Genomic DNA, 12,547 nt, shown 5'->3' on the forward strand with positions numbered 1-12,547 from the left:
TTTGCTTAGTGGGAAATAAACCACAGCGTAGGCGTGCAGAAGTGGGCACAATTCAGCAGCATGCACTAGCACACTGCTCATTGATGAGAAGCCATCATTACTGACCATGGCTTACTGTTACTGATGCTGTTGAAAACCACATGCAGTTGGCTTTCTTTTGTGTGTCTTTCACAGTGTTATTGATCCTTTTTATTTGTGTAATATTAGTAATTCACGTTTTCCCAGTTTCGACATTGTAAATGTATGACATACCTTCACCAGAGGGTTAATAACACCAACATTAGGACTTGCATTAAACACCTTGTTGAAGTTAGTCTCCCTATTGACTAGTTCCAGTTGATAGAATTTCTTGTCATCCTAATAAATAACAAAAAGATTAAAATAAATTTCTGTATCAGTCACCTTGGATATTAAGTTACTGTGGCCAGATTGACATTCACTCACTCAAGAGTTCATTAATTACTCAAATCTGAAGGTTTAGAACTTAAACTCAAAACTGTAACTCATTACCAGAAGTCTGAAAGGTGGTCATTTTCATACTCAGCATAATTCTTACATTCATGAGTGTGCCAGAGTGATTCAACTTCATCCTTTACATGGGGATTTTTACCTACTTCCTTCATTTCATGGACAGCTGTACAAAGAATTGCATTGGCATTCATAACTTCCTAAAAATTCTTTGGATGCTGGGATCATTCCACTGGTTTCATTTATGTCCCAAACCACATTTGCAAGTTACACCTATATCACAGCAAGGAAAGCCACCAGTGGAATCCACCATAGCTGGGATGAAACAATGGGATTCTGAGTTCCTGCTGGGCATGTGTCCTTGTGCTAGCATGCAAGTTTAATAGGGAAAATTGCAGTGGCTCACAGAAATTGGCCACTCAGGAACACCACTCCACCACCCTAAAACACTGTTTTTTTCACTTTGTACACAACATCCAAGAACTTCAGAGAAGATAAGAGATAAGATAAGAGAATTATCATTTTGCACTCCCCACCTCCTCCAGTTTATGAGAGGTCACTTAGGGTTCCCTGTTGGAGGCTCCCCCAAATCCTGAAGACAGCACAGGGAAAACTAAACATTATTTTGAGAGAAGGCATTAAAATTACTTTAAAATTAAGGAAGCAATTCCTTACATCATTTTGGCATGCTTTTGAACTTACTTTGTATTTATAATTTAGGTCTTTACAGAGTGGTAAAAGAGCAGGTCTTCTGCCTGCTCTAAATCCATTCAGGATTATGACTGCTCTACCATATAAAAACAAGTAATTTAAGGGGTATCCAATGCAAGGACTGTATTCTCAGGGGATTTGACAAGAGTTATTAGCCTTTGGCATGCTCATACCAAAAGAGCACCAAACTGTCTTACAATCAGTTTCTTTATTAGCTGATCCCTCTCAGCAATCAGGTCTTTCAACTCTGCAATAAGCTGTACATCTTCTGGTCTTGATTCCCTGTTTTGATATTTTTCTTCCATTTCTTCTAAACTTTATAGGAGACAAAACATCACCCATGGGTTAATAATAGTCCGAAGTTCAGATATAATGCCATAAAAATCATGCTATCAAACTAACTCAATGAATAAACCACAAGAGCTATTATGTGATCTTTTACATACTAAATGATTTCTTTAATGGTTGGCTACAATAAAGGAAATGGCATTTTGAGCTTGTGGGCCACCATCTGCCACAATCAGAATGGAAGTCACATAACCAATGTTTACTTCTTCCCCACAAAAGATACTAAAGCTAAAACAACTAAAACAAATCCACAAATGTGTAAGACAGTATCAGACTAACTGCTGAGGAACAATTTAGCAAGAACGGTATAAGTGCCACAAACGACAAATAGCAATTACATCAAGAAAATCGTGAGATGGCTTTAAACAGGGAATGAAGAAGCATTAAAGGAGAGAATGGAAATAAGCACACCAATTTACATAGAAGCTGTAAGGAAAGCCTAATAAAACGAAGCCTAGCATTCGTAGAGGTTAGTAACTTTTGAATACAACTTTAGATTGCTATTTGGTATTGAATCATTATTCATATTCTTGAACACTAACAAATGGGTTCAGAATATTAATTTCCAGATGACAATAAATGAAAGGGATAATTCACAATTAAGCTATTCTTGTAGGTAGGCCATGTTGTGGGGTGTGGGAGCACAGGTGTGAACTGGGGCTTACATGATTGGGCTGTGAACCTGTCCTGAGCTATCTATCAATTATGTCTGCAATGGAAAAGCACTTTTTTCTAAAATTACTTTCAGAAGAGGCAATGGAATTACAAGTAGGTAAAATACCTTAGAAAATACCTTCTATCAGTCAGTTAGTCAGCCCAAATTTGACTCTCAGAAGGGCTCTTGGACTAGATCTAATGCAGCAGTTTCAAAGGAGTATGTATATAGAAGTAGACACTTGATTTTGATCATACATTACTATCTAAGCTTCAGGCTCAGATGAATGACAGATGATGAACAAGAGTTTATTCAGTCCATCTCATATCCTAGCACTAAGATTATATCCCCTGGCTAATTGCTGTTAGTCTGGTTGCGTGGAAAGTTTAAGAGAGTCAAGTAGCTCAGATTTCCTTATATGGCAGCTTTTTCAAGGACACAATATTTTTTAATCTGACCATAACCATGTGCACAAAAATAGTGTAAGAGATGCTTACAAACACTTTTGAGTATAATAAACTATTAAGTAGAAGGGGAGATGGGGTGTGTGAAGAGGTACAGTATCACATAAAGAGGGAATGAAGATGGAAGAAAATCAAAACCAAGGCCAATGTAGCAGTAATATGATGAGGTGCTTCTCCTAAAGATTAAATTCTCACTTCAAAGATATATAAAAATGCATTTGTTAGCCAGTGTATTCAAATACAGTGGTGACCCGCAAGACGAATGCCTCGCAAAACGAAAAACGCGCAAGACGAAAGGGTTTTTCCGTTTTTGCGTCGCTTCGCAAGACGATTTTCCCTATGGGCTTGCTTCGCAAGACGAAAACGTCTTGCGAGTTTGTTCCCTTTTTTCCTAAAGCCACTTGAAGAGGCGCAGTTGCGACGGACCGTGCTTCGCAAGACGAAAAACATTGCAAGACGAAGAGACTCGCGGAACGAATTAATTTCGTCTTGCGAGGCACCACTGTAGTAAATACAGGCATGGTTGGAGCTTAAGCACAGCAAGGGACTGAGATTGTGTTTGCCTGCTCCACATTCCCTAGAGTCATAGAATCGTATAGTTGGAAGGAACCCAAGAGTCATCTAGTCCAACCCCCTGCAATGCAGGAAGCTCCTGCAGCCAATCGGAAGCCGTGGAAGCCCCGCTGGACGTTCAGCTTCAAAAAATAGTTCGCAAAACGGAACATTCACTTCTGGGTTTGCGATGTTTGGGAGACATTCGGGAACTAAGCTGTTTGACTTCCAAGGTATGACTGTACTGTAAAGCTGGAAAAAGGTTCTGAAAAGGTTACATCATTTACGTCTTTTTTGGTTAGAAAAAAGGTGAATAAGTGGCGGACATGATAGAACTGTATACAATTATGCATGGTGTGGAGAAAGCTTTCTGCCCTCTCATATAATACTAGAATCCGTGGTCACCCAATGAAGCAGAATGCTGGATGATTTAGGCCAGACACAAGGAAGTACTTCTTCATACAGCATGTAGTTAAACAATGGAATTCGCTACCATAAGATGCAGTGATGACCACCAACTTGGGCGGCTTTAAAAGGGGATTAGAAAATTCTTGGAGGATAACACTATCAGTGGTTACTAGCCAGGATGACTGTAAACTCCCTCCAATATTGGAAGTGGCATATTTCTGAATGCTAGCTGATGAGGACTACAAGTGGCGAGAGTACTGTTGTGTTCATGTCCTGCTTGAGGGCTTCCCAAAAACATTTGGCTGGCCCCTATGAGAACAGGATGCTGGAATACATGGGTCTTGGTCTGATTCAGCAGGGCTCTTCTTATGTGTCTGAATACTCTCCTGCACACAGAAAAATGAGTATGTCAGAGAAAAGGACTGTAAGCCTAGCTTTCAAGCCATGTTGAATTTTTAAGTTAAGGTTTCTTTTTTAATCTAGAGGCATATTCAAGCACTTGAAGCAATCTATCTAAAGCTGAAACACTGCTGTTAAGTTTGGATTGAAAGTTTGAAGGTATTTTTATGTTAAAAATAATAATTTCATAAAAAGAGAACCAGTCCACTGAAGAACAGTGAACTCCATTTCCTACAAACCCCTGCAGAATTGAAACAAAACTACCAAAACTTTCTTTTTCTTCTACTACATTTTACTGCTACTGCGGGACAAAAGAAAACAAAGAGACAGGGACAGAGACAAGGATAACTGACTTAAAAGGGACAGTGAAGGATGAAACAGCCACAGAGATTAGATCAGACAGAGTTTTCAGAATTAAACTTTTCAAGGCTTTTCATATATGTCCATATTTTGCCTAACTGTTCTTTCACTAATGACAGGCTAAAGGAGCCTTATCAGAAGCGACACATTTGTGGAATTCCCTCCTCAGGAAAGTTTGCCTGGTGCCAACTCCGTTATCCTTGTTCTCCCAGGCTTTTAAATGTATTTTGAGCTGCAGTCCTATCCATACTTACCTAAGACCCACCAGTGTCAATGAGGCTTCTAAGTAGACATGCATAGGATTGCACTATTCTCTAACATGCTATATTTTATCTTGTTTTGCAGAAAGGCTGTGGGTGTGTCTAAATTATTCCACCAAAGTTAGTGGGTATACCAAAAAAAGACAAGTTTGGGCTTCTTTTTGAGAAGTTCCTCCACTTGTGCATGTCTCTCCAATGTCCATCATAATTTACTGAGTAATACTGTAGATCATTCCATTCAAACTCTGCCCACATATGAAATGGTTTAATGTAATAAAACTTACGAAATTTGCAAAGCTGAATTAATTTCCTTGAGCAGCTCTTGGGTCTTATTAAAATCTGCCAGCATGCTTTGTCTTTCTCTGATGTGGTCTGCTGTCATGACATCCAGCTCTTTCTCATGTTTCTTGTTTAAATCTTGTTCATGCAGCCTGTTTAATTTATTTTATGTTAAAAAAGGTTATTCTTACACCAGCTTTGTTCATCTTGACTTCCTGCCATGTTTGCAAAGGATTTGTGCATAGCATCACTGAAAAGAGCTACAAAATCTAATTCTGCTATTTTTGTTTATCTAATCGTCTAGCTTATTTCACTAAAAAGTCATCTCCTTTAATGCTTTGCAAATAAGCATGGTGAAATGTAAACAAAAATATACTTAAGGGCACTTTAATAAATATTAAATAGTAGCTTATGATTGTACCTTACCAATAGCTAATGTCCTCTAAACTCTGCAACTTGCAAATATTGTGGGCAGTCCAAAACTTAAATTTCACTGTTACTTCATCTGACATCAAATGGGCATATGAGTCCAGCAAGCTGAATCTGACTGCCTAAAATATTCTAGGCAAGTCTCAAAAAATCAAGTACAGCCCTTCATTAATTTTAGGTTGCCAAATCAATCAGAACATATTACCTGACATTGCAAATATCCATACCTAATTTGTTGGTTGGATTCACTACGTATTCTGAGAACCTCCTTCCCTTTAAATTCCAGTTCCTTGGTTAGTGCACTTATGTTCTCATGCAGAGCAAGAATCTCCTTATCCAGTTCAGATATATGGTGGTCTCGATGCCTCAATTCATCCTGTAGATCTGATATCCGGCAAACAAACTCTTTTTCCTATCAAGCAAGTATCAATAAGTTAAGAATACTTTATATAACATATTCTTTATATGACACACTTGCTTCTGGTTGAATAAACATAACTTACTTTCCCACTTTTATATTTCTAGTTACTAGATAAGAGTAAAGAATCAGATTAAATTTAGAAAGGCTACAAATAGCAACATATAAAGAACTATAGATAGGCATTTGTACCTCCCGCCCCTACTTTGCCCTATTTCTTCTCCTCTGCAAAATATGGTGATCATGTTAGAGCTGAAGGGAGGGCTGAGCCATCATTATAAAAAGTACATATGGACTTAGAGACAGAGCTGTGCTTTTCTACACACACACACAAATTTCCTGTAGGCTCAAGACTAGCACCTCCATGCTACCCTCTGCTGCCAGAAATACTCTCCAGCAGCACAAGTGAAGTGCACATGTGCAATCTTCCCAGGAAGGTTTTGGGTGAGGTACTGAGGTTCATTCTGACCTTCCTGCTATTTTTCTGCAAGATTGGGTGGTCTCTGCCCACTGGTTCCCTTGAGCATTTTTAACTGAAAACCAGGGGTGGATTTTCTAGATCAAACCTTGTTTGCAATGCATGGAAATTGCCATGGATCAGTTTTTCATACATGCACAATTCTGTTTTAGCTGTTTTGGAGGGAAACTACCTCCTATGGTTTCTCTCTTCCCATTTTTGCATTTCTGCAGACCTCTAGGTTCACTTGGGCAAGCTGATACCTCCCCTCTTGTCCATAGTTGGTGCCATTTGCCTACATAAGCATCAGCACTTAGTCTATGAAGTAGGAATAGAAGAAATGATATTGACTGAAAGGAGCCAGTATACTAAACAGGTACTAAAGGAGTTGCAATTTTTCTTAACGGCGAACATATGCTCTGTGCCCATAATTAAAAGATATTTACTCTCTTTTGGCTATGTGGAAGATATATACCTGGTGCCTGCTAAGCTCTATGCTTCTTTCAAGTTCCATTTTAGCAGCTGCTAGTTCTTGTTGATGATTATGTCTTAGTTGATCAATTGCTGCAGCATGCTGATGGTTTAGTTCTGAGCGCAAAGATGCTGGAAGATAATAAACAGATTTTTTTGTATAGTTCTACAAGTAGTAACCCAAACCACACATATGTATAACCATGCATTTATTGCTTTAGGGGAATGACTAGACATGTAGTTTTTAACAAATTTGTTTTCCAGCTATGTTGCCTCCCTTAGCTGAAAAATGTTAAATTTTGTCATACAATCAATCAATAAATGAGTGAATAAATGGAAATGTTTATCAATGTAACAGTAATTATTATTATATATTAAAATTGTGCTGAATGCCGAATTAAGCATTAAAAACCTTGCAGAATTTTATTACTCTGCGGTGGACCTAGGGTAAGCAATGTGATATTTCATATTACCACTCCATATACTTTATATTACAACTCCCATCAGCCTTAGCCAGTATTGCCAATCAGGGATGATGAGAGCTGCAGTCCACTTCATCTGTAGGGCACCATGTGGCTACTATTGCCAAAGGTAATCTAAATACTTATTACATTCCTGGCACTCAAACTGCAGTATTTTGATGCTTGAAAAAGTTAGCCATTGTGAGTTGCATGGAATGTGGTTACATAAGTGTTACCTATAACATTCAGCGAGAGCACCTCAGTTTCTGCCTCATTTTGTGACCCTTTAAAGTTTTATTTCAGTTTTCAATTATTTATGTACTTTTTTAAAGGCTGATTTTCTTTTTTTCACAGATACATACCATTTTGTGACTCCCTGTGTCCACTAAGCATGCTCAGTGGCTTTTTTTTTTTTTGCGTTTACAGGTTGCTCTCTTTTTGCCCCCCCGCCCCATATTTTCTGTACTTCTGCAAATCTCAAGATTCCCGCACGCACGCTGTTACTTTCCTGTTGTTTCTCAGTGACCCAGTTTTGGCTCTATTTTTGTGAGCACAGGGACAATGAGTTTGCTCTTTAAAAGGAATTATTAATGAATGATAGTGATATGAATAGGTGATATGCACAAATTTAACACTGAAGAAAAGGGCCTAGTAATGAAAGACTGGGACAAAACAGGCAAGATGAGGGATAGCACAAGACATCTGTCTGAAACTATCATAGGAAGATGTGTATTTCTCAAATTTGGCACAAGTTTCCATTTTAAAAAAACCAACAACAGGAGCATTATCCTGAACAGGGGGTGTTAAATAACAATACAGCACCAATAAAATGGGTAAATTGTGCCATAAAACTCTGGGTATCAACTACTTAGAGAATAGTCAGCTTTTCCTCAGAAAAAGTCTAAATGTAGCCCAACACACGGGAAACCACCCATTTTCATTTTTCTGTATATTGGGCAGCACATGCCACCTGCCTTCTGCACCAGAAGTAATAGCTTATGTTTTAAATAGTCACATGAAAATACTGTACCAAGCATAGCTTTCCCTTCATCTTCTAGTTCAAAGCGAAGAGTCTGCAGTTCCTGTTCCATTTCTAGTTTGAAAGCATCCATAGCTTGCCTGTGTGCTTCTTTCAGCGCATGAAGTTCTTCTAAGTGCTTCTGTTTTAAACGTTCCTCAAGTTCCTAGCAAATTTAAAGGAGAATTGCTCTATGTGTATAGAAAAATATTCTTATCAATGAGGCAAAATGATTGCTAATTAATAATAATAATAATAATAATAATAATAATAATAATAACAACAACAACAACAACTTGCTGTTATTAACCAGCTCCCTTTATTTTTTTGTAACTCCAATCCCACAACCTAGAGTGTAACCCCCTCACTTTTCCATTTTCCCACTTTCTGGACAAAATGTGGGTTGTTAGGGCTTCGGTTGGGCCTAGAAGTAAGGCCTCAAGAATAACCCCCCCCTCTACACACCCCTCCCATTACAGTTCAAGAGAAGTTAGAACACACATGTGTAGTTTCCTCTATGCCTCTCCACCCCTGCCTTTCTCCCAGTACAGCGTTTCTTTGGGTGCTTTCTGAGTTCTCAAATGAAGATAAAGAAGTTCTGTGGAGTAATATCTCATAGTTCATGTTAACATACTGAAATCTGAAAATGTTAAGATGCTACAAAACACTGAATGAACATGCCTTTTGCTCTTCTTCTTTTGTTTCCTCCATGTTCTGAAATGCAAGGATATGTGCTTCTTTCAAGGACTTGTGTCTTTGTTGATGCTCTTCTTCTAGCTCTTCAATCTCTTGGGCCAACCTCTGTCGCTCCTGGCTAAATTGTGCCTGAAGTTGCTGCATTGAAGTCTGAGACTGGGAAAGCTGCATTTCTAGATTCTGCTTCAACAGGGAGATCTAATTCACAGAAAAGCAAAGGTAACTAGAAATTCAAACTATAAACACTGTGTTTATATTTACTGATAGATATTTGAGATTTTTTATTGTGGTCACAATACAGAGAAGTACAGAGATCCACAAGTGTGGTGTCCTGCCTCGCCAAATAGCAGCCCTCCCACACTGCATCAAGCAGTTTCTTATATGGTAGAGAAAAGCTGGTGGGCAGCGGAAAGACTACAGGTGTACTATGTTCACAAATGTTCTTGCATTTTTCAACATTTCCTCTCTGTATTGGGGCCTATTTTGCTTAGTAACACATTCTGGTTAATATAAATTTGAATATCCAACTGCATGCAAGTCGACTTCTGTTTGCACAACAGGACTTTCTCTTCCTTTCCCATCCAGCTCCTAGTGTCCTCAAAATCTGCTCTAGAAAGATGGGGGACCTCTATAGAGCAGAACCTGGGCGCATGCACAATGGACTACAGGGGGGAGGAAAGGAAGGGAAAGTCCCATTGTGTGAGCAATTTTGTTGGGCAGTTGGCCAGACATCACTGGATGTCACCTACAGTATATGCCTAATCAAGTATTACTATGAACTATAACTAATGAGCAAAGAAATACCACATAGTTTATGGCATGCAGATTAGCAATGTGTCATCACCAGCTGTTTGAATGTCAAGTGCAATACACTTTTAGTGGATTGCAATCCTACAGCCAGCTGAAAGCTAGTTCAGTGGCCACAGAAAGTTAATTCAAGTGCTGCACCACTGGCAGAGAGAGTGTCCTAGTGGTGGGATGGCACTTAAGCTGCTGGAGGACCTCAATACACCCACTGAAAAGTTCAAGGATATAGGTGTCCCACTGGTAGTAGGGGCCAAAGTGGGGCATTTGGGTGTGTGTATCAGGAGCAGTCAAAGATCCATAGGATTTTAAGCCCCCTTGTTTCTCCAACACACCTTCAAAAATGGCATGAAACTTCATCAGCCCTGAGGGGTTATGGTGGAGTAATGTCCCTTCCATTGGAATAAACAGCAGAGGTGAGGAATGAAAAATCTGTCACCATCCCATTTCCTGGCCTGGTTGAAGTGAGCCAAAATGGGTATAGATATCTAACTGCAATCCTACACACACCTGGGAGTAAGCCCCATTCATCTCAATTGAACTTACTTGCATGTAGACATGCATAGCATTGTGTTGAGAAATTACTTATCAATTAAAAAAGATTCTATTCCATCACCGCAGTCAAGAGACTAAATATCAGTAATTTTTTTTGCCTAATATGTACTACCAAAATCAATGCTAATAATTCTACAGCACCTTCTAAAGAAAATTCATATCCTTTAACCCAGCTGTAATACATGCCATTATTATGAATTTGTGGCATAGCTCATGACTTCATAAATCAATCTAAAGGCCCACTGGCAGCCTTCAATTCAGTAGATGATTTCCTACACACTCAGTAATAGGCAACTTGAGTACTAGCAGGGTAGAGAGCAATGTACAAACCACACAGGCTACTCCTGGTCTGGGCAATGCTTCTCACAGTGAGTTATGTAGCACCACCCAGGCCAAGTTCATCAGGCAATAAAAGAGAGTGCAACTTTAAATCCAGCAGGCACTCTTACTAGCAAAAAATGAAGCTACACTGCAGAGGCTTCTGAGGTATGACATCACTCTGCAAAGGTGCTACCAGGTCATTTTGATTTGAGAAACACCATTCCAAGACTGAACTCACATGAAACAACAGCGTGGACTGAAGGCCCTTTAAGATTAGTAGTGGGGCATATGGTTTTCCAGATTGATAAAGTTAACTGATAAAATCATTGCAGTCATTAGTATGCTCTGCATTAGTTGCAGTGGCTCATAGTACAAAACAAAACAAAACAAAACAAAACAAAACAAAACAAAACAAAACAAAACAAAACAAAACAAAACAAAACAAAACAAAACAAATTTATTACTTATACCCCACGCATCTGGCTGGGTTTCCCCAGCCACTCTGGGCGGCTTCCAACAAGAGACTAAAAATACATTAAAACATCAGTCATTAAAAACTCCCGTAAACAGGGCTGCCTTCAGATGTCTTCTAAACGTCAGATAGTTGTTTATTTCTCTGACATCTGATGGGAGGGCTTTCCACAGGGCGGGTGCCACTACCGAGAAGGACTTCTGCCTGGTTCCCTGTAACTTTGCTTCTTGCAGTGAGGGAACCGCCACAAGGCCCTCGGCGCTGGACCTCAGTGTCCAGGCTGAACAATGGGGGTGGAGACGCTCCTTCAGGTATACTGGGCAGAGGCCATTTAGGGCTTTAAAGGTCAGCACCAACACTTTGAATTGTGCCCAGAAATGTTCTAGGAGCCAATGCAGGTCTTTCAAGACCGGTGTTATGTGGTCTGGGTGGCCACTCCCAGTCACCAGTCTAGCTGCTGCATTCTGGATTAGTTGTAGTTTCCTGGTCACCTTCAAAGGTAGCCCCACGTAGAGCGCATTGCAGTAGTCCAAGTGGGAGATAACTAGAGCATGCACCACTCTGGTGAGACAGTCCGTTGACAGGTAGGGTCTCAGCCTGCGTACCAGATGGAGCTGGTAGATAGTTGTCCTGGACACAGAACCGACCTGCGCCTCCATGCATAGCTGTGAGTCCAAAATGACTCCTGGACTGCACACCTGCTCCTTCAGGGGCACAGCTGCCCCATTCAGAGACCAGGGAGTCCTCCACACCCACCCACCCCCTGTTCCCCAAAAACAGTACAAAAAAGTCAGTATAGTAAGGATAGTGGTATGTATGCAGCAATATTTAATATAAAGATTGAACTCGCAAATTATAGCAGGATTTTAAATGAAGACACATTTACAGTGTGATACAGGTAAAACAATAAAGCAATTATTCTAATTACTGATCAGATTTTGTAAAAGCTAATATAAAAACACTGCATATATAAACGAGCAAGCTGAAAGACTGCTGCAACAAATTCTAGTGCCTGCACTAAAATTAACTTGCAGTCATGATAAATTTTTAATTCAGAATTTCCCTTCCCCCATTCTTGGTTTTCTTTATGTATCTGTGGGAACTAGCAACCTTGAACAAAAGATTTAGGGCAGGAGCCCTGACAACAAAAGGGACTTGAGTAGCCTCTTAAATTTGCTACTACAGATTATTTAAGTACAGTGGTACTTCTGGTTACGAACTTAATTCGTTTCGGAGGTCCATTCTTAACCTGAAACCATTCTTAACCTGAGGTACCACTTTAGCTAATGGGGCCTCCTGCTGCCACCGCCGTGCAATTTCTGTTCTCATCCTGGGGCAAAGTTCTTAACCTGAGGTACTACTTCCAGGTTAGCGGAGTCTGTAACCCTAAGTGTTGGTAACCCGAGGTGTTTGTAACCCAAGGTACCAACTGCACCATATTTCCTGATCACAAATGGCTGACATTTCCAACATTATGTACTTCAAGCAAAGAGAAAGTGATAAATGTGAAGAGAGAGATAATTTTTCCTGTATTAAAGTGG

At 39.7% G+C, this 12,547-nt stretch overlaps 1 protein-coding gene across 15 annotated transcripts in view; it reads right to left on the reverse strand.

The window, feature by feature from the left end:
* FAM184A (family with sequence similarity 184 member A) overlaps nucleotides 1-12,547 on the reverse strand; it is a 65,852-nt gene that overhangs the window by 5,861 nt on the left and 47,444 nt on the right. For 9 of the 15 annotated variants that reach the window (XR_014546888.1, XR_014546889.1, XM_083608503.1 and 6 more), the window contains 7 exons: nucleotides 8,840-9,052; nucleotides 8,171-8,324; nucleotides 6,684-6,811; nucleotides 5,561-5,745; nucleotides 4,910-5,056; nucleotides 1,377-1,494; nucleotides 253-357 (listed from right to left, as the gene is read on the reverse strand). Coding sequence is in view for 11 of the 15 variants with exons in the window: in XM_083608503.1 (XP_083464629.1) it covers nucleotides 253-357; nucleotides 1,377-1,494; nucleotides 4,910-5,056; nucleotides 5,561-5,745; nucleotides 6,684-6,811; nucleotides 8,171-8,324; nucleotides 8,840-9,052 (1,050 nt within the window). In the remaining 4 variants the exon portion in view is untranslated. Of the gene's footprint in view, nucleotides 1-252; nucleotides 358-1,376; nucleotides 1,495-4,909; nucleotides 5,057-5,560; nucleotides 5,746-6,683; nucleotides 6,812-8,170; nucleotides 8,325-8,839; nucleotides 9,053-12,547 lie in introns of those variants that run through there. The other 6 variants (XR_014546886.1, XR_014546887.1, XM_083608502.1 and 3 more) reach the window with 2 other exon arrangements.

The sequence above is a fragment of the Podarcis filfolensis genome, assembly GCF_964270895.1.
Source record: "Podarcis filfolensis genome assembly, chromosome: 3".
NCBI lineage: Eukaryota > Metazoa > Chordata > Lepidosauria > Squamata > Lacertidae > Podarcis > Podarcis filfolensis.